The sequence below is a fragment of the Carassius gibelio genome, chromosome B3, assembly GCF_023724105.1.
Source record: "Carassius gibelio isolate Cgi1373 ecotype wild population from Czech Republic chromosome B3, carGib1.2-hapl.c, whole genome shotgun sequence".
In the NCBI taxonomy this organism is placed as follows: Eukaryota; Metazoa; Chordata; class Actinopteri; order Cypriniformes; family Cyprinidae; genus Carassius; species Carassius gibelio.
In genome coordinates, this window is record NC_068398.1 from 42,065,086 (window position 1) to 42,090,175 (window position 25,090).

Consider the following 25,090-nt stretch of genomic DNA (forward strand, 5'->3'; position numbering starts at 1 on the left):
TTTTCTTTCTCATTTTTAGGAAAAGCATAATTACCATTGTTTATTTCTATACCAAATGTCATTCACTTGCAATGAAGCTAAAAATATAAACAACTACATCATTATGTTGATATGCTATATTTTTACAATAAAACTTATGACAAACATGTCTTCTAATATCCTCAGTTGTTACGTATACCGAGCTGCAACGAACACATTTGTACATTATTTTCCTTGAAGCCATTGTGCGAGTTCACTTTAATTCCGCGTGCTTTGTATACATGTTGCTGCTGATTGGACTGCAGTTCTGACACACCCACCAAACAAGAGAAAAAACTCATCTCAAACCCCGTTGCACACCGTTTCCAGGAAACATGACGTTCAACCCGGAAACCGTAGCAAAACGTTGCGCACCGTTTTGAACTTGAACATGCCCCTGGTCTAACCCCAATCAAACACACCTGCACAAGCTAATCAAGACATTTCAGATTACTAGAAAGCTACAGGCAGGTGAGTTTGATCAGGGTTGGAACTGAACTGTTTTCCTTGGATCTTTAAAACCCCATTTTACAGAGGTTGATTTTGCAGCAACACTTATTCGTTTTAGTTTTGTGCGCTTTGCTGTCTGTTTATCCTGACGCATCAATTCAGTGCATTTTCCAGCAGAGATCGCAGGCTGGGACGATGACGGCTCGAGTGTGTTTCTCGTTGACTGCTGTTTTTTTGTGTCTGTTCGGATACTTGAGCATAACTCATGCTATTCAAAGACGAACCACAGGTGAAAAGATGTTAATTTCATTACAGAACCTGAAAAAATGCAGAAATTAGTGACCCTCAGACTTTGAAAGTAATCAACGGTTTATGAATGAGTAGTAGGATTTAAAACCCTTTTGATTTGAAGCAGACAAATATGTATAATGTTTGTATTTTGGTTTGAGACCCATTGCGCAAACCCCAGATTTACAAATCCTGAAACCGCACTCCCTGGCCTCCCCTAATGATCCTTTTGAATTCTCTAGTGGACGGTTTCTGTCCGGCGAGGCTGACGGTCGTGCCGTCCCATCGAGGGTGTTCCTCTGATGAAGACTGCCCTGGAGGGCACAAATGCTGTCGATTTGACTGTGGGCCTGTTTGCGTGCTGCCCGTTTTCAGTGAGTTTCAGTTAATAATGCATGTTAAGGCTAAAAAAAACCCCACATACACGTAACGCACTGAATTCAATGTAAGTTCTAAGCAGAGACTTTGCCTTTTTGTTGTCGTCCCCTAAAGTCAGCTTGAATTCATCCCTTAGGATGGTTTTAAGGACAGGATGGCTTTACAAAATAAAGAATACTTCGAACAGTGGTTCCAGTCCTGGGGACCCCCTGTCCTGCACACTTTGCATGTCCAACCCCCCCTATTTAAAATGCCTGATTGTGATCATCAGCTTGTCAGGAGTGCGATCCATGAACTTGACTAACAAGTTGATGATCTCGATCAGGTGTGTTAAATAAGGGAGACATGCAAAATGTGCAGAGCAAAGGGCTAGAATTGAGAACCACTGTCTTGGAATATATTCATTCTGTAGGTAAAATTGCTATTCATGCTTTGACGGTTTTGTTGTATGATTTGAGGATCCCTGGTCCATAAGCACAAACTAAAGCTGACTATCTGTGTTCACGCAGTGAAGCCGGGTCAGTGTCCCATACCGGAAATGATTCCACTGTGTGCTAAAAGCTGTTTCCATGATGGCCAGTGTCCTGACACACAGAAATGTTGCCCAACCACCGGTGGCTTTGCATGCAGTGAACCACGTGGTCAGGAAAGAGGTCAGGCAAGTTGTCAAGGAAGCGGCTCTGGTCAGGGCGCCGGACAGGGAAGCGGTTATGGCCAGGGCGCCGGAGCGGGACAGGGAAGCGGTTATGGCCAGGGCGCCGGAGCGGGACAGGGTAGCGGCATTGGTTTGGGCCAGGGAAGCGGTTATGGCCAGGGAAGCGGTTATGGCCAGGGTGCAGGAGCGGGACAGGGAAGCGGCATTGGTTCGGGACAGGGAAGCGGTTATGGCCAGGGAAGTGGCCAGGGAAGCGGTTATGGCCAGGGTGCAGGAGCGGGACAGGGAAGCGGTTATGGCCAGGGCGCCGGAGCGGGACAGGGTAGCGGCATTGGTTTGGGACAGGGAAGCGGTTATGGCCAGGGAAGTGGCCAGGGAAGCGGTTATGGCCAGGGCGCCGGAGCGGGACAGGGAAGCGGCATTGGTTCGGGACAGGGAAGCGGTTATGGCCAGGGCGCCGGAGCGGGACAGGGAAGCGGTTATGGCCAGGGCGCCGGAGCGGGACAGGGAAGCGGTTATGGCCAGGGCGCCGGAGCGGGACAGGGAAGCGGTTATGGCCAGGGAAGTGGCCAGGGAAGCGGTTATGGCCAGGGAAGTGGCCAGGGAAGCGGTTATGGCCAGGGTGCAGGAGCGGGACAGGGAAGCGGTTATGGCCAGGGCGCCGGAGCGGGACAGGGAAGCGGAGCTGGTCAGGGAAGTGGCCAGGGAAGCGGTTATGGCCAGGGCGCCGGAGCGGGACAGGGAAGCGGTTATGGCCAGGGAAGTGGCCAGGGAAGCGGTTATGGCCAGGGTGCAGGAGCGGGACAGGGAAGCGGTTATGGCCAGGGTGCAGGAGCGGGACAGGGAAGCGGTTATGGTCAGGGCGCCGGAGCGGGACAGGGAAGCGGTTATGGCCAGGGCGCCGGAGCGGGACAGGGAAGCGGAGCTGGTCAGGGAAGTGGCCAGGGAAGCGGTTATGGCCAGGGCGCCGGAGCGGGACAGGGAAGCGGTTATGGCCAGGGCGCCGGAGCGGGACAGGGAAGCGGTTATGGCCAGGGCGCCGGAGCGGGACAGGGAAGCGGCGCTGGACAGGGAAGCGGAGCTGGACAGGGAAGCGGAGCTGGACAGGGAAGTGGCCAGGGCGCTGGAGCTGGTCAGGGAAGCGGGGCTGGTCAGGGCGCTGGAGCTGGTCAGGGAAGCGGAGCTGGACAGGGAAGCGGTCAGGGCGCTGGAGCTGGACAGGGAAGCGGTCAGGGCGCTGGAGCTGGACAGGGAAGCGGTCAGGGCGCTGAAGCTGGACAGGGAAGCGGAGCTGGACAGGGAAGTGGTCAGGGTGCTGGAGCTGGACAGGGAAGTGGTCAGGGCGCTGGAGCTGGACAGGGAAGCGGAGCTGGACAGGGAAGTGGTCAGGGCGCTGGAGCTGGACAGGGAAGCGGAGCTGGACAGGGAAGTGGTCAGGGCGCTGGAGCTGGACAGGGAAGCGGAGCTGGACAGGGAAGTGGTCAGGGCGCTGGAGCTGGTCAGGGAAGCGGAGCTGGACAGGGAAGTGGCCAGGCAAGCGGAGCTGGACAGGGAAGCGGAGCTGGACAGGGAAGTGGCCAGGGCGCTGGAACTGGTCAGGGAAGCGGGGCTGGTCAGGGCGCTGGAGCTGGTCAGGGAAGCGGGGCTGGTCAGGGCGCTGGAGCTGGTCAGGGAAGCGGGGCTGGACAGGGAAGCAGTCAGGGCGCTGGAGCTGGACAGGGAAGCGGAGCTGGACAGGGAAGCGGCCAGGGCGCTGGAGCTGGACAGGGAAGCGGAGCTGGACAGGGAAGCGGCCAGGGCGCTGGAGCTGGACAGGGAAGCGGAGCTGGACAGGGAAGCGGCCAGGGCGCTGGAGCTGGTCAGGGCGCTGGAACTGGTCAGGGAAGTGGACAGGGAAGCGGAGCAGGTCAGGGCGCTGGAGCTGGCCAGGGAAACGGAGCTGGTCAGGGCGCTGGAGCTGGTCAGGGAAGTGGACAGGGAAGCGGAGCTGGACAGGGAAGTGGCCAGGGCGCTGGAGCTGGTCAGGGAAGCGGGGCTGGTCAGGGCGCTGGGGCTGGTCAGGGAAGCGGAGCTGGTCAGGGAAGCGGAGCTGGACAGGGCGCTGGAGCTGGTCATGGAGCTGGACAGGGCGCTGGAGCTGGTCATGGAGCTGGACAGGGCGCTGGAGCTGGACAGGGAAGCGGTCAGGGCGCTGGAGCTGGACAGGGAAGCGGTCAGGGCGCTGGAGCTGGACAGGGAAGCGGAGCTGGACAGGGAAGTGGTCAGGGCGCTGGAGCTGGACAGGGAAGCGGAGCTGGACAGGGAAGTGGTCAGGGTACTGGAGCTGGACAGGGAAGTGGTCAGGGTACTGGAGCTGGTCAGGGAAGCGGAACTGGACAGGGAAGTGGCCAGGCAAGCGGAGCTGGACAGGGAAGTGGCCACGGCGCTGGAGCTAGTCAGGGAAGTGGGGCTGGTCAGGGCGCTGGAGCTGGTCAGGGAAGCGGGGCTGGTCAGGGCGCTGGAGCTGGTCAGGGAAGCGGGGCTGGACAGGGAAGCGGTCAGGGCGCTGGAGCTGGACAGGGAAGCGGGGCTGGACAGGGAAGCGGTCAGGGCGCTGGAGCTGGACAGGGAAGCGGAGCTGGACAGGGAAGCGGCCAGGGCGCTGGAGCTGGACAGGGAAGCGGAGCTGGACAGGGAAGCGGCCAGGGCGCTGGAGCTGGACAGGGAAGCGGAGCTGGACAGGGAAGCGGCCAGGGCGCTGGAGCTGGACAGGGAAGCGGAGCTGGACAGGGAAGCGGCCAGGGCGCTGGAGCTGGACAGGGAAGCGGAGCTGGACAGGGAAGCGGCCAGGGCGCTGGAGCTGGACAGGGAAGCGGAGCTGGACAGGGAAGCGGTCAGGGCGCTGGAGCTGGACAGGGAAGCGGAGCTGGACAGGGAAGCGGTCAGGGCGCTGGAGCTGGACAGGGAAGCGGAGCTGGACAGGGAAGCGGTCAGGGCGCTGGAGCTGGACAGGGAAGCGGAGCTGGACAGGGAAGCGGAGCTGGACAGGGAAGCGGTCAGGGCGCTGGAGCTGGACAGGGAAGCGGTCAGGGCGCTGGAGCTGGACAGGGAAGCGGTCAGGGCGCTGGAGCTGGACAGGGAAGCGGTCAGGGCGCTGGAGCTGGACAGGGAAGCGGAGCTGGACAGGGAAGCGGAGCTGGACAGGGAAGCGGCCATGGAAGCGGAGCTGGACAGGGAAGCGGCCATGGAAGCGGAGCTGGACAGGGAAGCGGCCATGGAAGCGGAGCTGGACAGGGAAGCGGCCATGGAAGAGGAGCTGGTCAAGGCGCAGGAGCTGGTGAGGGCGCTGCTCAGGGAAGCGGCCAGGGCGCAGGACATGGCAGCGGTGCTGGACAGGGATGCGGCCGAGGGAATTGTCATGGATGTGGCCAAGGTCAATGTTGTGGTCAGGGACATGTTAATGGTAATTTAGCATAATATTTTCTGGAGATCTTTTCCACTCCTTCATTCAAATGGCATGTTTTCCCTTTTTGCTCATGTGGTTTAGAATTTCTGTCTCTACCACCTCAAATTAAAAAAAAATAAAACTGCTTGATTTGAAAAGTTTGTTTGGTGTCATTTGCCTGTTTTCTCATAACCGCTTTCGGGCATCAGTGCTGTAAGTTCCTCTCCCTGAGTACTGGACAATTAGGTTTTATTTTTTTGACTCCAATTTAAACTTTTTGTATTAAACTTTATTCTTGGCAGAGCTGAATAGTCTGTAGCCATTACTCCAGTCAGAATTCATTATATTATGCCGATTTGGTGCTCTAGAAACATTTCATGAATGCTGAAAACTGTTTGGGTGCAAGCAATACTTCCATAAGCTCTTGTGATTCTTCTAAGGCAATATGTTAAAGACAGCATGTTTCTAAGGCTACGTCCACATGAAACCGGAAAGATGGCGTGTTCAGCTTTATCCACTCTGGGATCCGCTTTCAAAAAATTGTGGTTTCACCTTCCGAAAACACTGGATCTGTGTGGATGACATTCCTATCCGATAAAAAAAAAAAAATTGTGCCTCTTCACAGAAACGTGTGGACGGGGCCTAAGAGACGTTGATTCTTAAACCATTGTTTTTGTATAGGAATAGCTTAACAGGTGTTACAGGTCAAAAACTTATTGTGGACCTGTGGATTTCAAATCGGAATAAAGCCTGGCGTATTTGTGAAAATATACTGTTTAAACAAAGTAAAAGAGGCTCTATTTAAAATGTTTCATGGTAGGGGTGTCGCGATATAACTGTGATATTCAAAGTAACGATTATTGATAGTGTTAATTTAGTGTGTGACAATATACCGGTATTGGCAACAACCCCAATATTTAAAATGAACCGTTCTCTTATGATAACCCCACATGTAAATACTCCAGCGCGACAACCTGGTTGAGCTCCCAGGCGGCAGTATTGTGCCTTAACGCTGACACCTGTCACACAAGAAGACGACGCAGCCACTCTGAGGAGAGTCGAGTTCATCAGAGTAAATTGCCCTTATTTTGCTAGTCCTAGACTGGGAAATGTTATATTAACCTGTTAACAGCGGTTTTCTGTGTTCATACATTTAAGTAAAGGGTGATTATTTAATCAGTACCACATTTTCGTTACTCGTTTTTGTATTTGTAATCATGTGCGTAGTCACACTTTATTTCGTTGTTCAAAACTATTAACAGTTACTTGATTAAAACTGATCTTGAAAAACTGAGCAAACACATTACTACATTAAACTTGTAAAATGTTAAGTTGATCGCAGTGCCATGCACTTAATGCCTCATATGCAGTCATTCTTCAATAAGGTTCATTAGTTAACATATATAAATAACATAATATTGAACAATATTTCCACCGCATTTATTAATCTTAGTTCATGTTAATCTCAGCATTATGCATTATTAAAATCTCAAGTTGTGTTTGTAAACATTAAAGTACTGTGAACTAACATGAATGACTCTATATTTATTAACTTTAACAAAGATTAATAAATTGAGTAATGTATTGTTCACCGTTCATTCGTGTTAGTTAATACGTTAATGTTAACAAAACATCTTATTGTAAAGTGTTACCATTAATATTTATTCATCATACTGTTGAACTTGGCAGTATTTTCTCTCTTATTTCATAGGAGCTTCAAAGATGATGGAGAAAGTCAGTCTTGTGTCCTGCATTTATCCTTGTTCGTTGGGTGAAAAAGAAAAACTCAATAAACAAAGTAAAAAAAATGTGACTATCTTTTTCCCCCCACAAGGTTTCTATAGATATCACAGTATCGAGGCCACAATAATCGTGATATAAAAAAAAAAAAAATATCTTGACAGCCCTATTTCATGGTACATGTGGCTAAAGTGTGTTAGAGATCTGGATCTTGATTATCCCTGCGATTCGTTTGCTCAATGGAAAAGGAGTATATATTACCCATGTATATTGTAATTTTTTTGTAATTGTATGCAATTTAATTTTTTTTTTTTTTTTGGGGTGGATGTGCAAAATGTAATGAAAAAGAAAACGTATTACATTCAAGTTAAAGAATTTTGATACGAATGTGTTGAAATGAATGTGATAACTTTTCTTGTACATTTTTATTATTTTGGAAAAATTTTACATATAAGGTCAGGATCCAATCCAAATTTCATACATTTTCTTCAGGAGACTTTAGGACTAATGCACCAGTTTGGTGAACATTAATAAAAAAGCATACAAGGCTTGTAATGCATTTTTTTTTTTTTTTTGGAGTATACAGTTGTTGATTACTGAATAAATGGTCTGCATACTTTTGTGCATTACTGTTGTAAATTTTGTTCTGGACAATTTTAAGAAAAGAAGAAGAATTCTCGGTCTGCGCAGCGCTGCATGAAGTTGAGCACACCTATTCATTTTGCAGTTGATAGTGTCGCCATAGAAATGCACAATCCTCTCGTAATTAGGCTAGCTTAATTTATGACATGTCTAGAACGCAGCATTCAGCTGGGCTGCGTTCAGCCCCAACAAAACGTTGCACAAGGTTTTTTAAACAGAAACGGTGATGCGTTGAACACACTGTTCTGATGACGCAAGAGTTGCAACTATGGCAGCTGAGAAGGCCATTATTTGTGTTCTTTGTGAAGAATTTTCGGAGCCATCTATTTAGCCTCACATACTGACTTTATTTGTAGTTCATACGGTTTTAATACCCTGTATTTTCTTTCTCATTTTTAGGAAAAGCATAATTACCATTGTTTATTTCTATACCAAATGTCATTCACTTGCAATGAAGCTAAAAATATAAACAACTACATCATTATGTTGATATGCTATATTTTTACAATAAAACTTATGACAAACATGTCTTCTAATATCCTCAGTTGTTACGTATACCGAGCTGCAACGAACACATTTGTACATTATTTTCCTTGAAGCCATTGTGCGAGTTCACTTTAATTCCGCGTGCTTTGTATACATGTTGCTGCTGATTGGACTGCAGTTCTGACACACCCACCAAACAAGAGAAAAAACTCATCTCAAACCCCGTTGCACACCGTTTCCAGGAAACATGACGTTCAACCCGGAAACCGTAGCAAAACGTTGCGCACCGTTTTGAACTTGAACATGCCCCTGGTCTAACCCCAATCAAACACACCTGCACAAGCTAATCAAGACATTTCAGATTACTAGAAAGCTACAGGCAGGTGAGTTTGATCAGGGTTGGAACTGAACTGTTTTCCTTGGATCTTTAAAACCCCATTTTACAGAGGTTGATTTTGCAGCAACACTTATTCGTTTTAGTTTTGTGCGCTTTACTGTCTGTTTATCCTGACGCATCAATTCAGTGCATTTTCCAGCAGAGATCGCAGGCTGGGACGATGACGGCTCGAGTGTGTTTCTCGTTGACTGCTGTTTTTTTGTGTCTGTTCGGATACTTGAGCATAACTCATGCTATTCAAAGACGAACCACAGGTGAAAAGATGTTAATTTCATTACAGAACCTGAAAAAATGCAGAAATTAGTGACCCTCAGACTTTGAAAGTAATCAACGGTTTATGAATGAGTAGTAGGATTTAAAACCCTTTTGATTTGAAGCAGACAAATATGTATAATGTTTGTATTTTGGTTTGAGACCTATTGCGCAAACCCCAGATTTACAAATCCTGAAACCGCACTCCCTGGCCTCCCCTAATGATCCTTTTGAATTCTCTAGTGGACGGTTTCTGTCCGGCGAGGCTGACGGTCGTGCCGTCCCATCGAGGGTGTTCCTCTGATGAAGACTGCCCTGGAGGGCACAAATGCTGTCGATTTGACTGTGGGCCTGTTTGCGTGCTGCCCGTTTTCAGTGAGTTTCAGTTAATAATGCATGTTAAGGCTAAAAAAAACCCCACATACACGTAACGCACTGAATTCAATGTAAGTTCTAAGCAGAGACTTTGCCTTTTTGTTGTCGTCCCCTAAAGTCAGCTTGAATTCATCCCTTAGGATGGTTTTAAGGACAGGATGGCTTTACAAAATAAAGAATACTCCGAACAGTGGTTCCAGTCCTGGGGACCCCCTGTCCTGCACACTTTGCATGTCCAACCCCCCCTATTTAAAATGCCTGATTGTGATCATCAGCTTGTCAGGAGTGCGATCCATGAACTTGACTAACAAGTTGATGATCTCAATCAGGTGTGTTAAATAAGGGAGACATGCAAAATGTGCAGAGCAAAGGGCTAGAATTGAGAACCACTGTCTTGGAATATATTCATTCTGTAGGTAAAATTGCTATTCATGCTTTGACGGTTTTGTTGTATGATTTGAGGATCCCTGGTCCATAAGCACAAACTAAAGCTGACTATCTGTGTTCACGCAGTGAAGCCGGGTCAGTGTCCCATACCGGAAATGATTCCACTGTGTGCTAAAAGCTGTTTCCATGATGGCCAGTGTCCTGACACACAGAAATGTTGCCCAACCACCGGTGGCTTTGCATGCAGTGAACCACGTGGTCAGGAAAGAGGTCAGGCAAGTTGTCAAGGAAGCGGCTCTGGTCAGGGCGCCGGACAGGGAAGCGGTTATGGCCAGGGCGCCGGAGCGGGACAGGGAAGCGGTTATGGCCAGGGCGCCGGAGCGGGACAGGGTAGCGGCATTGGTTTGGGCCAGGGAAGCGGTTATGGCCAGGGAAGTGGCCAGGGAAGCGGTTATGGCCAGGGTGCAGGAGCGGGACAGGGAAGCGGCATTGGTTCGGGACAGGGAAGCGGTTATGGCCAGGGAAGTGGCCAGGGAAGCGGTTATGGCCAGGGTGCAGGAGCGGGACAGGGAAGCGGTTATGGCCAGGGAAGCGGTTATGGCCAGGGCGCCGGAGCGGGACAGGGTAGCGGCATTGGTTTGGGACAGGGAAGCGGTTATGGCCAGGGAAGTGGCCAGGGAAGCGGTTATGGCCAGGGCGCCGGAGCGGGACAGGGAAGCGGCATTGGTTCGGGACAGGGAAGCGGTTATGGCCAGGGCGCCGGAGCGGGACAGGGAAGCGGTTATGGCCAGGGCGCCGGAGCGGGACAGGGAAGCGGTTATGGCCAGGGCGCCGGAGCGGGACAGGGAAGCGGTTATGGCCAGGGAAGTGGCCAGGGAAGCAGTTATGGCCAGGGAAGTGGCCAGGGAAGCGGTTATGGCCAGGGTGCAGGAGCGGGACAGGGAAGCGGTTATGGCCAGGGCGCCGGAGCGGGACAGGGAAGCGGAGCTGGTCAGGGAAGTGGCCAGGGAAGCGGTTATGGCCAGGGCGCCGGAGCGGGACAGGGAAGCGGTTATGGCCAGGGAAGTGGCCAGGGAAGCGGTTATGGCCAGGGTGCAGGAGCGGGACAGGGAAGCGGTTATGGCCAGGGTGCAGGATCGGGACAGGGAAGCGGTTATGGTCAGGGCGCCGGAGCGGGACAGGGAAGCGGTTATGGCCAGGGCGCCGGCGCTGGACAGGGAAGCGGCGCTGGACAGGGAAGCGGCGCTGGACAGGGAAGCGGCGCTGGACAGGGAAGCGGCGCTGGACAGGGAAGTGGCCAGGGCGCTGGAGCTGGTCAGGGAAGCGGGGCTGGTCAGGGCGCTGGAGCTGGTCAGGGAAGCGGAGCTGGACAGGGAGCTGGACAGGGAAGCGGTCAGGGCGCTGGAGCTGGACAGGGAAGCGGTCAGGGTGCTGGAGCTGGACAGGGAAGCGGAGCTGGACAGGGAAGTGGTCAGGGCGCTGGAGCTGGACAGGGAAGCGGAGCTGGACAGGGACGTGGTCAGGGCGCTGGAGCTGGACAGGGAAGCGGAGCTGGACAGGGAAGTGGTCAGGGCGCTGGAGCTGGTCAGGGAAGCGGAGCTGGACAGGGAAGTGGCCAGGCAAGCGGAGCTGGACAGGGAAGCGGAGCTGGACAGGGCGCTGGAGCTGGTCAGGGAAGCGGTCAGGGCGCTGGAGCTGGACAGGGAAGCGGTCAGGGCGCTGGAGCTGGACAGGGAAGCGGAGCTGGACAGGGAAGTGGTCAGGGTGCTGGAGCTGGACAGGGAAGCGGAGCTGGACAGGGAAGTGGCCAGGGCGCTGGAGCTGGTCAGGGAAGCGGGGCTGGTCAGGGCGCTGGAGCTGGTCAGGGAAGCGGGGCTGGTCAGGGCGCTGGAGCTGGTCAGGGAAGCGGGGCTGGACAGGGAAGCAGTCAGGGCGCTGGAGCTGGACAGGGAAGCGGAGCTGGACAGGGAAGCGGAGCTGGACAGGGAAGCGGCCAGGGCGCTGGAGCTGGACAGGGAAGCGGAGCTGGACAGGGAAGCGGCCAGGGCGCTGGAGCTGGACAGGGAAGCGGAGCTGGACAGGGCGCTGGAGCTGGTCAGGGAAGTGGACAGGGAAGCGGAGCAGGTCAGGGCGCTGGAGCTGGCCAGGGAAGCGGAGCTGGTCAGGGCGCTGGAGCTGGTCAGGGAAGTGGACAGGGAAGCGGAGCTGGACAGGGAAGTGGCCAGGGCGCTGGAGCTGGTCAGGGAAGCGGGGCTGGTCAGGGCGCTGGAGCTGGTCAGGGCGCTGGGGCTGGTCAGGGAAGCGGAGCTGGTCAGGGAAGCGGAGCTGGACAGGGCGCTGGAGCTGGTCATGGAGCTGGACAGGGCGCTGGAGCTGGACAGGGAAGTGGTCAGGGCGCTGGAGCTGGACAGGGAAGCGGTCAGGGCGCTGGAGCTGGACAGGGAAGCGGTCAGGGCGCTGGAGCTGGACAGGGAAGCGGAGCTGGACAGGGAAGTGGTCAGGGCGCTGGAGCTGGACAGGGAAGCGGAGCTGGACAGGGAAGTGGTCAGGGTACTGGAGCTGGACAGGGAAGTGGTCAGGGTACTGGAGCTGGTCAGGGAAGCGGAGCTGGACAGGGAAGTGGCTAGGCAAGCGGAGCTGGACAGGGAAGTGGTCAGGGCGCTGGAGCTGGACAGGGAAGCGGAGCTGGACAGGGAAGTGGTCAGGGCGCTGGAGCTGGACAGGGAAGCGGAGCTGGACAGGGAAGTGGTCAGGGCGCTGGAGCTGGTCAGGGAAGCGGAGCTGGACAGGGAAGTGGCCAGGGCGCTGGAGCTGGACAGGGAAGCGGTCAGGGCGCTGGAGCTGGACAGGGAAGCGGTCAGGGCGCTGGAGCTGGACAGGGAAGCGGAGCTGGACAGGGAAGTGGTCAGGGCGCTGGAGCTGGACAGGGAAGCGGAGCTGGACAGGGAAGTGGTCAGGGTACTGGAGCTGGACAGGGAAGTGGTCAGGGTACTGGAGCTGGTCAGGGAAGCGGAGCTGGACAGGGAAGTGGCCAGGCAAGCGGAGCTGGACAGGGAAGTGGCCACGGCGCTGGAGCTGGTCAGGGAAGCGGGGCTGGTCAGGGCGCTGGAGCTGGTCAGGGAAGCGGGGCTGGTCAGGGCGCTGGAGCTGGTCAGGGAAGCGGGGCTGGACAGGGAAGCGGTCAGGGCGCTGGAGCTGGACAGGGAAGCGGGGCTGGACAGGGAAGCGGTCAGGGCGCTGGAGCTGGACAGGGAAGCGGGGCTGGACAGGGAAGCGGTCAGGGCGCTGGAGCTGGACAGGGAAGCGGGGCTGGACAGGGAAGCGGCCAGGGCGCTGGAGCTGGACAGGGAAGCGGAGCTGGACAGGGAAGCGGCCAGGGCGCTGGAGCTGGACAGGGAAGCGGAGCTGGACAGGGAAGCGGTCAGGGCGCTGGAGCTGGACAGGGAAGCGGAGCTGGACAGGGAAGCGGTCAGGGCGCTGGAGCTGGACAGGGAAGCGGAGCTGGACAGGGAAGCGGTCAGGGCGCTGGAGCTGGACAGGGAAGCGGTCAGGGCGCTGGAGCTGGACAGGGAAGCGGTCAGGGCGCTGGAGCTGGACAGGGAAGCGGAGCTGGACAGGGAAGCGGAGCTGGACAGGGAAGCGGCCATGGAAGCGGAGCTGGACAGGGAAGCGGCCATGGAAGCGGAGCTGGACAGGGAAGCGGCCATGGAAGAGGAGCTGGTCAAGGCGCAGGAGCTGGTGAGGGCGCTGCTCAGGGAAGCGGCCAGGGCGCAGGACATGGCAGCGGTGCTGGACAGGGATGCGGCCGAGGGAATTGTCATGGATGTGGCCAAGGTCAATGTTGTGGTCAGGGACATGTTAATGGTAATTTAGCATAATATTTTCTGGAGATCTTTTCCACTCCTTCATTCAAATGGCATGTTTTCCCTTTTTGCTCATGTGGTTTAGAATTTCTGTCTCTACCACCTCAAATTAAAAAAAAATAAAACTGCTTGATTTGAAAAGTTTGTTTGGTGTCATTTGCCTGTTTTCTCATAACCGCTTTCGGGCATCAGTGCTGTAAGTTCCTCTCCCTGAGTACTGGACAATTAGGTTTTATTTTTTTGACTCCAATTTAAACTTTTTGTATTAAACTTTATTCTTGGCAGAGCTGAATAGTCTGTAGCCATTACTCCAGTCAGAATTCATTATATTATGCCGATTTGGTGCTCTAGAAACATTTCATGAATGCTGAAAACTGTTTGGGTGCAAGCAATACTTCCATAAGCTCTTGTGATTCTTCTAAGGCAATATGTTAAAGACAGCATGTTTCTAAGGCTACGTCCACATGAAACCGGAAAGATGGCGTGTTCAGCTTTATCCACTCTGGGATCCGCTTTCAAAAAATTGTGGTTTCACCTTCCGAAAACACTGGATCTGTGTGGATGACATTCCTATCCGATAAAAAAAAAAAAATTGTGCCTCTTCACAGAAACGTGTGGACGGGGCCTAAGAGACGTTGATTCTTAAACCATTGTTTTTGTATAGGAATAGCTTAACAGGTGTTACAGGTCAAAAACTTATTGTGGACCTGTGGATTTCAAATCGGAATAAAGCCTGGCGTATTTGTGAAAATATACTGTTTAAACAAAGTAAAAGAGGCTCTATTTAAAATGTTTCATGGTAGGGGTGTCGCGATATAACTGTGATATTCAAAGTAACGATTATTGATAGTGTTAATTTAGTGTGTGACAATATACCGGTATTGGCAACAACCCCAATATTTAAAATGAACCGTTCTCTTATGATAACCCCACATGTAAATACTCCAGCGCCACAACCTGGTTGAGCTCCCAGGCGGCAGTATTGTGCCTTAACGCTGACACCTGTCACACAAGAAGACGACGCAGCCACTCTGAGGAGAGTCGAGTTCATCAGAGTAAATTGCCCTTATTTTGCTAGTCCTAGACTGGGAAATGTTATATTAACCTGTTAACAGCGGTTTTCTGTGTTCATACATTTAAGTAAAGGGTGATTATTTAATCAGTACCACATTTTCGTTACTCGTTTTTGTATTTGTAATCATGTGCGTAGTCACACTTTATTTCGTTGTTCAAAACTATTAACAGTTACTTGATTAAAACTGATCTTGAAAAACTGAGCAAACACATTACTACATTAAACTTGTAAAATGTTAAGTTGATCGCAGTGCCATGCACTTAATGCCTCATATGCAGTCATTCTTCAATAAGGTTCATTAGTTAACATATATAAATAACATAATATTGAACAATATTTCCACCGCATTTATTAATCTTAGTTCATGTTCATCTCAGCATTATGCATTATTAAAATCTCAAGTTGTGTTTGTAAACATTAAAGTACTGTGAACTAACATGAATGACTCTATATTTATTAACTTTAACAAAGATTAATAAATTGAGTAATGTATTGTTCACCGTTCATTCGTGTTAGTTAATACGTTAATGTTAACAAAACATCTTATTGTAAAGTGTTACCATTAATATTTATTCATCATACTGTTGAACTTGGCAGTATTTTCTCTCTTATTTCATAGGAGCTTCAAAGATGATGGAGAAAGTCAGTCTTGTGTCCTGCATTTATCCTTGTTCGTTGGGTGAAAAAGAAAAACTCAATAAACAAAGTAAAAAAAATGTGACTATCTTTTTCCCCCCACAAGGTTTCTATAGATATCACAGTATCGAGGCCACAATAATCGTGATATAAAAAAAAATAAAATATCTTGACAGCCCTATTTCATGGTACATGTGGCTAAAGTGTGTTAGAGATCTGGATCTTGATTATCCCTGCGATTCGTTTGCTCAATGGAAAAGGAGTATATATTACCCATGTATATTGTAATTTTTTTGTAATTGTATGCAATTTAATTTTTTTTTTTTTTTTGGGGTGGATGTGCAAAATGTAATGAAAAAGAAAACGTATTACATTCAAGTTAAAGAATTTTGATACGAATGTGTTGAAATGAATGTGATAACTTTTCTTGTACATTTTTATTATTTTGGAAAAATTTTACATATAAGGTCAGGATCCAATCCAAATTTCATACATTTTCTTCAGGAGACTTTAGGACTAATGCACCAGTTTGGTGAACATTAATAAAAAAGCATACAAGGCTTGTAATGCATTTTTTTTTGTTTTTTTGGAGTATACAGTTGTTGATTACTGAATAAATGGTCTGCATACTTTTGTGCATTACTGTTGTAAATTTTGTTCTGGACAATTTTAAGAAAAGAAGAAGAATTCTCGGTCTGCGCAGCGCTGCATGAAGTTGAGCACACCTATTCATTTTGCAGTTGATAGTGTCGCCATAGAAATGCACAATCCTCTCGTAATTAGGCTAGCTTAATTTATGACATGTCTAGAACGCAGCATTCAGCTGGGCTGCGTTCAGCCCCAACAAAACGTTGCACAAGGTTTTTTAAACAGAAACGGTGATGCGTTGAACACACTGTTCTGATGACGCAAGAGTTGCAACTATGGCAGCTGAGAAGGCCATTATTTGTGTTCTTTGTGAAGAATTTTCGGAGCCATCTATTTAGCCTCACATACTGACTTTATTTGTAGTTCATACGGTTTTAATACCCTGTATTTTCTTTCTCATTTTTAGGAAAAGCATAATTACCATTGTTTATTTCTATACCAAATGTCATTCACTTGCAATGAAGCTAAAAATATAAACAACTACATCATTATGTTGATATGCTATATTTTTACAATAAAACTTATGACAAACATGTCTTCTAATATCCTCAGTTGTTACGTATACCGAGCTGCAACGAACACATTTGTACATTATTTTCCTTGAAGCCATTGTGCGAGTTCACTTTAATTCCGCGTGCTTTGTATACATGTTGCTGCTGATTGGACTGCAGTTCTGACACACCCACCAAACAAGAGAAAAAACTCATCTCAAACCCCGTTGCACACCGTTTCCAGGAAACATGACGTTCAACCCGGAAACCGTAGCAAAACGTTGCGCACCGTTTTGAACTTGAACATGCCCCTGGTCTAACCCCAATCAAACACACCTGCACAAGCTAATCAAGACATTTCAGATTACTAGAAAGCTACAGGCAGGTGAGTTTGATCAGGGTTGGAACTGAACTGTTTTCCTTGGATCTTTAAAACCCCATTTTACAGAGGTTGATTTTGCAGCAACACTTATTCGTTTTAGTTTTGTGCGCTTTGCTGTCTGTTTATCCTGACGCATCAATTCAGTGCATTTTCCAGCAGAGATCGCAGGCTGGGACGATGACGGCTCGAGTGTGTTTCTCGTTGACTGCTGTTTTTTTGTGTCTGTTCGGATACTTGAGCATAACTCATGCTATTCAAAGACGAACCACAGGTGAAAAGATGTTAATTTCATTACAGAACCTGAAAAAATGCAGAAATTAGTGACCCTCAGACTTTGAAAGTAATCAACGGTTTATGAATGAGTAGTAGGATTTAAAACCCTTTTGATTTGAAGCAGACAAATATGTATAATGTTTGTATTTTGGTTTGAGACCCATTGCGCAAACCCCAGATTTACAAATCCTGAAACCGCACTCCCTGGCCTCCCCTAATGATCCTTTTGAATTCTCTAGTGGACGGTTTCTGTCCGGCGAGGCTGACGGTCGTGCCGTCCCATCGAGGGTGTTCCTCTGATGAAGACTGCCCTGGAGGGCACAAATGCTGTCGATTTGACTGTGGGCCTGTTTGCGTGCTGCCCGTTTTCAGTGAGTTTCAGTTAATAATGCATGTTAAGGCTAAAAAAAACCCCACATACACGTAACGCACTGAATTCAATGTAAGTTCTAAGCAGAGACTTTGCCTTTTTGTTGTCGTCCCCTAAAGTCAGCTTGAATTCATCCCTTAGGATGGTTTTAAGGACAGGATGGCTTTACAAAATAAAGAATACTTCGAACAGTGGTTCCAGTCCTGGGGACCCCCTGTCCTGCACACTTTGCATGTCCAACCCCCCCTATTTAAAATGCCTGATTGTGATCATCAGCTTGTCAGGAGTGCGATCCATGAACTTGACTAACAAGTTGATGATCTCGATCAGGTGTGTTAAATAAGGGAGACATGCAAAATGTGCAGAGCAAAGGGCTAGAATTGAGAACCACTGTCTTGGAATATATTCATTCTGTAGGTAAAATTGCTATTCATGCTTTGACGGTTTTGTTGTATGATTTGAGGATCCCTGGTCCATAAGCACAAACTAAAGCTGACTATCTGTGTTCACGCAGTGAAGCCGGGTCAGTGTCCCATACCGGAAATGATTCCACTGTGTGCTAAAAGCTGTTTCCATGATGGCCAGTGTCCTGACACACAGAAATGTTGCCCAACCACCGGTGGCTTTGCATGCAGTGAACCACGTGGTCAGGAAAGAGGTCAGGCAAGTTGTCAAGGAAGCGGCTCTGGTCAGGGCGCCGGACAGGGAAGCGGTTATGGCCAGGGCGCCGGAGCGGGACAGGGAAGCGGTTATGGCCAGGGCGCCGGAGCGGGACAGGGTAGCGGCATTGGTTTGGGCCAGGGAAGCGGTTATGGCCAGGGAAGCGGTTATGGCCAGGGTGCAGGAGCGGGACAGGGAAGCGGCATTGGTTCGGGACAGGGAAGCGGTTATGGCCAGGGAAGTGGCCAGGGAAGCGGTTATGGCCAGGGTGCAGGAGCGGGACAGGGAAGCGGTTATGGCCAGGGCGCCGGAGCGGGACAGGGTAGCGGCATTGGTTTGGGACAGGGAAGCGGTTATGGCCAGGGAAGTGGCCAGGGAAGCGGTTATGGCCAGGGCGCCGGAGCGGGACAGGGAAGCGGCATTGGTTCGGGACAGGGAAGCGGTTATGGCCAGGGCGCCGGAGCGGGACAGGGAAGCGGTTATGGCCAGGGCGCCGGAGCGGGACAGGGAAGCGGTTATGGCCAGGGCGCCGGAGCGGGACAGGGAAGCGGTTATGGCCAGGGAAGTGGCCAGGGAAGCGGTTATGGCCAGGGAAGTGGCCAGGGAAGCGGTTATGGCCAGGGTGCAGGAGCGGGACAGGGAAGCGGTTATGGCCAGGGCGCCGGAGCGGGACAGGGAAGCGGAGCTGGTCAGGGAAGTGGCCAGGGAAGCGGTTATGGCCAGGGCGCCGGAGCCGGACAGGGAAGCGGTTATGGCCAGGGAAGTGGCCAGGGAAGCGGTTATGGCCAGGGTGCAGGAGCGGGACAGGGAAGCGGTTATGGCCAGGGTGCAGGAGCGGGACAGGGAAGCGGTTATGGTCAGGGCGCCGGAGCGGGACAGGGAAGCGGTTATGGCCAGGGCGCCGGAGCGGGACAGGGAAGCGGAGCTGGTCAGGGAAGTGGCCAGGGAAGCGGTTATGGCCAGGGCGCCGGAGCGGGACAGGGAAGCGGTTATGGCCAGGGCGCCGGAGCGGGACAGGGAAGCGGTTATGGCCAGGGCGCCGGAGCGGGACAGGGAAGCGGCGCTGGACAGGGAAGCGGCGCTGGACAGGGAAGCGGCGCTGGACAGGGAAGCGGCGCTGGACAGGGAAGCGGCGCTGGACAGGGAAGCGGAGCTGGACAGGGAAGTGGCCAGGGCGCTGGAGCTGGTCAGGGAAGCGGGGCTGGTCAGGGCGCTGGAGCTGGTCAGGGAAGCGGAGCTGGACAGGGAAGCGGTCAGGGCGCTGGAGCTGGACAGGGAAGCGGTCAGGGCGCTGGAGCTGGACAGGGAAGCGGAGCTGGACAGGGAAGTGGTCAGGGTGCTGGAGCTGGACAGGGAAGTGGTCAGGGCGCTGGAGCTGGTCAGGGAAGCGGAGCTGGACAGGGAAGTGGCCAGGCAAGCGGAGCTGGACAGGGAAGCGGAGCTGGACAGGGAACTGGCCTGGGCGCTGGAGCTGGTCAGGGAAGCGGGGCTGGTCAGGGCGCTGGAGCTGGTCAGGGAAGCGGGGCTGGTCAGGGCGCTGGAGCTGGTCAGGGAAGCGGGGCTGGACAGGGAAGCAGTCAGGGCGCTGGAGCTGGACAGGGAAGCGGAGCTGGACAGGGAAGCGGAGCTGGACAGGGAAGCGGCCAGGGCGCTGGAGCTGGACAGGGAAGCGGAGCTGGACAGGGAAGCGGCCAGGGCGCTGGAGCTGGACAGGGAAGCGGAGCTGGACAGGGCGCTGGAGCTGGTCAGGGCGCTGGAACTGGTCAGGGAAGTGGACAGGGAAGCGGAGCAGGTCAGGGCGCTGGAGCTGGCCAGGGAAACGGAGCTGGTCAGGGCGCTGGAGCTGGTCAGGGAAGTGGACAGGGAAGCGGAGCTGGACAGGGAAGTGGCCAGGGCGCTGGAGCTGGTCAGGGAAGCGGGGCTGGTCAGGGCGCTGGGGCTGGTCAGGGAAGCAGAGCTGGTCAGGGAAGCGGAGCTGGACAGGGCGCTGGAGCTGGTCATGGAGCTGGACAGGGCGCTGGAGCTGGTCATGGAGCTGGACAGGGCGCTGGAGCTGGACAGGGAAGCGGTCAGGGCGCTGGAGCTGGACAGGGAAGCGGTCAGGGCGCTGGAGCTGGACAGGGAAGCGGTCAGGGCGCTGGAGCTGGACAGGGAAGCGGAGCTGGACAGGGAAGTGGTCAGGGTGCTGGAGCTGGACAGGGAAGCGGAGCTGGACAGGGAAGTGGTCAGGGTACTGGAGCTGGACAGGGAAGTGGTCAGGGTACTGGAGCTGGTCAGGGAAGCGGAGCTGGACAGGGAAGTGGTCAGGGAAGCGGGGCTGGTCAGGGCGCTGGAGCTGGTCAGGGAAGCGGGGCTGGTCAGGGCGCTGGAGCTGGTCAGGGAAGCGGGGCTGGACAGGGAAGCGGTCAGGGCGCTGGAGCTGGACAGGGAAGCGGGGCTGGACAGGGAAGCGGTCAGGGCGCTGGAGCTGGACAGGGAAGCGGAGCTGGACAGGGAAGCGGCCAGGGCGCTGGAGCTGGACAGGGAAGCGGAGCTGGACAGGGAAGCGGCCAGGGCGCTGGAGCTGGACAGGGAAGCGGAGCTGGACAGGGAAGCGGCCAGGGCGCTGGAGCTGGACAGGGAAGCGGAGCTGGACAGGGAAGCGGTCAGGGCGCTGGAGCTGGACAGGGAAGCGGAGCTGGACAGGGAAGCGGTCAGGGCGCTGGAGCTGGACAGGGAAGCGGAGCTGGACAGGGAAGCGGTCAGGGCGCTGGAGCTGGACAGGGAAGCGGAGCTGGACAGGGAAGCGGTCAGGGCGCTGGAGCTGGACAGGGAAGCGGTCAGGGCGCTGGAGCTGGACAGGGAAGCGGTCAGGGCGCTGGAGCTGGACAGGGAAGCGGAGCTGGACAGGGAAGCGGAGCTGGACAGGGAAGCGGCCAGGGAAGCGGAGCTGGACAGGGAAGCGGCCATGGAAGCGGAGCTGGACAGGGAAGCGGCCATGGAAGCGGAGCTGGACAGGGAAGCGGCCATGGAAGCGGAGCTGGACAGGGAAGCGGCCATGGAAGAGGAGCTGGTCAAGGCGCAGGAGCTGGTGAGGGCGCTGCTCAGGGAAGCGGCCAGGGCGCAGGACATGGCAGCGGTGCTGGACAGGGATGCGGCCGAGGGAATTGTCATGGATGTGGCCAAGGTCAATGTTGTGGTCAGGGACATGTTAATGGTAATTTAGCATAATATTTTCTGGAGATCTTTTCCACTCCTTCATTCAAATGGCATGTTTTCCCTTTTTGCTCATGTGGTTTAGAATTTCTGTCTCTACCACCTCAAATTAAAAAAAAATAAAACTGCTTGATTTGAAAAGTTTGTTTGGTGTCATTTGCCTGTTTTCTCATAACCGCTTTCGGGCATCAGTGCTGTAAGTTCCTCTCCCTGAGTACTGGACAATTAGGTTTTATTTTTTTGACTCCAATTTAAACTTTTTGTATTAAACTTTATTCTTGGCAGAGCTGAATAGTCTTTAGCCATTACTCCAGTCAGAATTCATTATATTATGCCGATTTGGTGCTCTAGAAACATTTCATGAATGCTGAAAACTGTTTGGGTGCAAGCAATACTTCCATAAGCTCTTGTGATTCTTCTAAGGCAATATGTTAAAGACAGCATGTTTCTAAGGCTACGTCCACATGAAACCGGAAAGATGGCGTGTTCAGCTTTATCCACTCTGGGATCCGCTTTCAAAAAATTGTGGTTTCACCTTCCGAAAACACTGGATCTGTGTGGATGACATTCCTATCCGATAAAAAAAAAAAATTGTGCCTCTTCACAGAAACGTGTGGACGGGGCCTAAGAGACGTTGATTCTTAAACCATTGTTTTTGTATAGGAATAGCTTAACAGGTGTTACAGGTCAAAAACTTATTGTGGACCTGTGGATTTCAAATCGGAATAAAGCCTGGCGTATTTGTGAAAATATACTGTTTAAACAAAGTAAAAGAGGCTCTATTTAAAATGTTTCATGGTAGGGGTGTCGCGATATAACTGTGATATTCAAAGTAACGATTATTGATAGTGTTAATTTAGTGTGTGACAATATACCGGTATTGGCAACAACCCCAATATTTAAAATGAACCGTTCTCTTATGATAACCCCACATGTAAATACTCCAGCGCCACAACCTGGTTGAGCTCCCAGGCGGCAGTATTGTGCCTTAACGCTGACACCTGTCACACAAGAAGACGACGCAGCCACTCTGAGGAGAGTCGAGTTCATCAGAGTAAATTGCCCTTATTTTGCTAGTCCTAGACTGGGAAATGTTATATTAACCTGTTAACAGCGGTTTTCTGTGTTCATACATTTAAGTAAAGGGTGATTATTTAATCAGTACCACATTTTCGTTACTCGTTTTTGTATTTGTAATCATGTGCGTAGTCACACTTTATTTCGTTGTTCAAAACTATTAACAGTTACTTGATTAAAACTGATCTTGAAAAACTGAGCAAACACATTACTACATTAAACTTGTAAAATGTTAAGTTGATCGCAGTGCCATGCACTTAATGCCTCATATGCAGTCATTCTTCAATAAGGTTCATTAGTTAACATATATAAATAACATAATATTGAACAATATTTCCACCGCATTTATTAATCTTAGTTCATGTTCATCTCAGCATTATGCATTATTAAAATCTCAAGTTGTGTTTGTAAACATTAAAGTACTGTGAACTAACATGAATGACTCTATATTTATTAACTTTAACAAAGATTAATAAATTGAGTAATGTATTGTTCACCGTTCATTCGTGTTAGTTAATACGTTAATGTTAACAAAACATCTTATTGTAAAGTGTTACCATTAATATTTATTCATCATACTGTTGAACTTGGCAGTATTTTCTCTCTTATTTCATAGGAGCTTCAAAGATGATGGAGAAAGTCAGTCTTGTGTCCTGCATTTATCCTTGTTCGTTGGGTGAAAAAGAAAAACTCAATAAACAAAGTAAAAAAAATGTGACTATCTTTTTCCCCCCACAAGGTTTCTATAGATATCACAGTATCGAGGCCACAATAATCGTGATATAAAAAAAAATAAAATATCTTGACAGCCCTATTTCATGGTACATGTGGCTAAAGTGTGTTAGAGATCTGGATCTTGATTATCCCTGCGATTCGTTTGCTCAATGGAAAAGGAGTATATATTACCCATGTATATTGTAATTTTTTTGTAATTGTATGCAATTTAATTTTTTTTTTTTTTTGGGGTGGATGTGCAAAATGTAATGAAAAAGAAAACGTATTACATTCAAGTTAAAGAATTTTGATACGAATGTGTTGAAATGAATGTGATAACTTTTCTTGTACATTTTTATTATTTTGGAAAAATTTTACATATAAGGTCAGGATCCAATCCAAATTTCATACATTTTCTTCAGGAGACTTTAGGACTAATGCACCAGTTTGGTGAACATTAATAAAAAAGCATACAAGGCTTGTAATGCATTTTTTTTTGTTTTTTTGGAGTATACAGTTGTTGATTACTGAATAAATGGTCTGCATACTTTTGTGCATTACTGTTGTAAATTTTGTTCTGGACAATTTTAAGAAAAGAAGAAGAATTCTCGGTCTGCGCAGCGCTGCATGAAGTTGAGCACACCTATTCATTTTGCAGTTGATAGTGTCGCCATAGAAATGCACAATCCTCTCGTAATTAGGCTAGCTTAATTTATGACATGTCTAGAACGCAGCATTCAGCTGGGCTGCGTTCAGCCCCAACAAAACGTTGCACAAGGTTTTTTAAACAGAAACGGTGATGCGTTGAACACACTGTTCTGATGACGCAAGAGTTGCAACTATGGCAGCTGAGAAGGCCATTATTTGTGTTCTTTGTGAAGAATTTTCGGAGCCATCTATTTAGCCTCACATACTGACTTTATTTGTAGTTCATACGGTTTTAATACCCTGTATTTTCTTTCTCATTTTTAGGAAAAGCATAATTACCATTGTTTATTTCTATACCAAATGTCATTCACTTGCAATGAAGCTAAAAATATAAACAACTACATCATTATGTTGATATGCTATATTTTTACAATAAAACTTATGACAAACATGTCTTCTAATATCCTCAGTTGTTACGTATACCGAGCTGCAACGAACACATTTGTACATTATTTTCCTTGAAGCCATTGTGCGAGTTCACTTTAATTCCGCGTGCTTTGTATACATGTTGCTGCTGATTGGACTGCAGTTCTGACACACCCACCAAACAAGAGAAAAAACTCATCTCAAACCCCGTTGCACACCGTTTCCAGGAAACATGACGTTCAACCCGGAAACCGTAGCAAAACGTTGCGCACCGTTTTGAACTTGAACATGCCCCTGGTCTAACCCCAATCAAACACACCTGCACAAGCTAATCAAGACATTTCAGATTACTAGAAAGCTACAGGCAGGTGAGTTTGATCAGGGTTGGAACTGAACTGTTTTCCTTGGATCTTTAAAACCCCATTTTACAGAGGTTGATTTTGCAGCAACACTTATTCGTTTTAGTTTTGTGCGCTTTGCTGTCTGTTTATCCTGACGCATCAATTCAGTGCATTTTCCAGCAGAGATCGCAGGCTGGGACGATGACGGCTCGAGTGTGTTTCTCGTTGACTGCTGTTTTTTTGTGTCTGTTCGGATACTTGAGCATAACTCATGCTATTCAAAGACGAACCACAGGTGAAAAGATGTTAATTTCATTACAGAACCTGAAAAAATGCAGAAATTAGTGACCCTCAGACTTTGAAAGTAATCAACGGTTTATGAATGAGTAGTAGGATTTAAAACCCTTTTGATTTGAAGCAGACAAATATGTATAATGTTTGTATTTTGGTTTGAGACCCATTGCGCAAACCCCAGATTTACAAATCCTGAAACCGCACTCCCTGGCCTCCCCTAATGATCCTTTTGAATTCTCTAGTGGACGGTTTCTGTCCGGCGAGGCTGACGGTCGTGCCGTCCCATCGAGGGTGTTCCTCTGATGAAGACTGCCCTGGAGGGCACAAATGCTGTCGATTTGACTGTGGGCCTGTTTGCGTGCTGCCCGTTTTCAGTGAGTTTCAGTTAATAATGCATGTTAAGGCTAAAAAAAACCCCACATACACGTAACGCACTGAATTCAATGTAAGTTCTAAGCAGAGACTTTGCCTTTTTGTTGTCGTCCCCTAAAGTCAGCTTGAATTC

The 25,090-nt window shown here is 50.3% G+C and overlaps 2 protein-coding genes across 20 annotated transcripts in view; both read left to right on the top strand.

Moving 5' to 3' along the window:
- Nucleotides 1–495: 495 nt before the first annotated feature.
- LOC127952703 (fibroin heavy chain-like) lies at nucleotides 496–5,374 on the top strand. Its single transcript, XM_052551395.1, has 3 exons — nucleotides 496–757; nucleotides 999–1,130; nucleotides 1,644–5,374. The coding sequence occupies exons 1-3, from the start codon at nucleotides 664–666 to the stop codon at nucleotides 5,243–5,245; spliced, it is 3,828 nt and encodes a 1,275-aa protein (XP_052407355.1). The 5' UTR covers nucleotides 496–663; the 3' UTR covers nucleotides 5,246–5,374.
- A 3,599-nt stretch (nucleotides 5,375–8,973) lies between these two features.
- LOC127952700 (fibroin heavy chain-like) overlaps nucleotides 8,974–25,090 on the top strand; it is a 28,726-nt gene continuing 12,609 nt past the window's right edge. For 4 of the 19 annotated variants that reach the window (XM_052551372.1, XM_052551370.1, XM_052551373.1 and 1 more), the window contains exons 1-3: nucleotides 16,596–16,858; nucleotides 17,100–17,231; nucleotides 17,745–19,745. In XM_052551372.1, the coding sequence (XP_052407332.1) occupies nucleotides 16,765–16,858; nucleotides 17,100–17,231; nucleotides 17,745–19,745 (2,227 nt within the window). In that variant the 5' untranslated portion in view covers nucleotides 16,596–16,764. Of the gene's footprint in view, nucleotides 9,106–16,595; nucleotides 16,859–17,099; nucleotides 17,232–17,744; nucleotides 20,190–24,324; nucleotides 24,587–24,827; nucleotides 24,960–25,090 lie in introns of those variants that run through there. The other 15 variants (XM_052551376.1, XM_052551375.1, XM_052551378.1 and 12 more) reach the window with 10 other exon arrangements.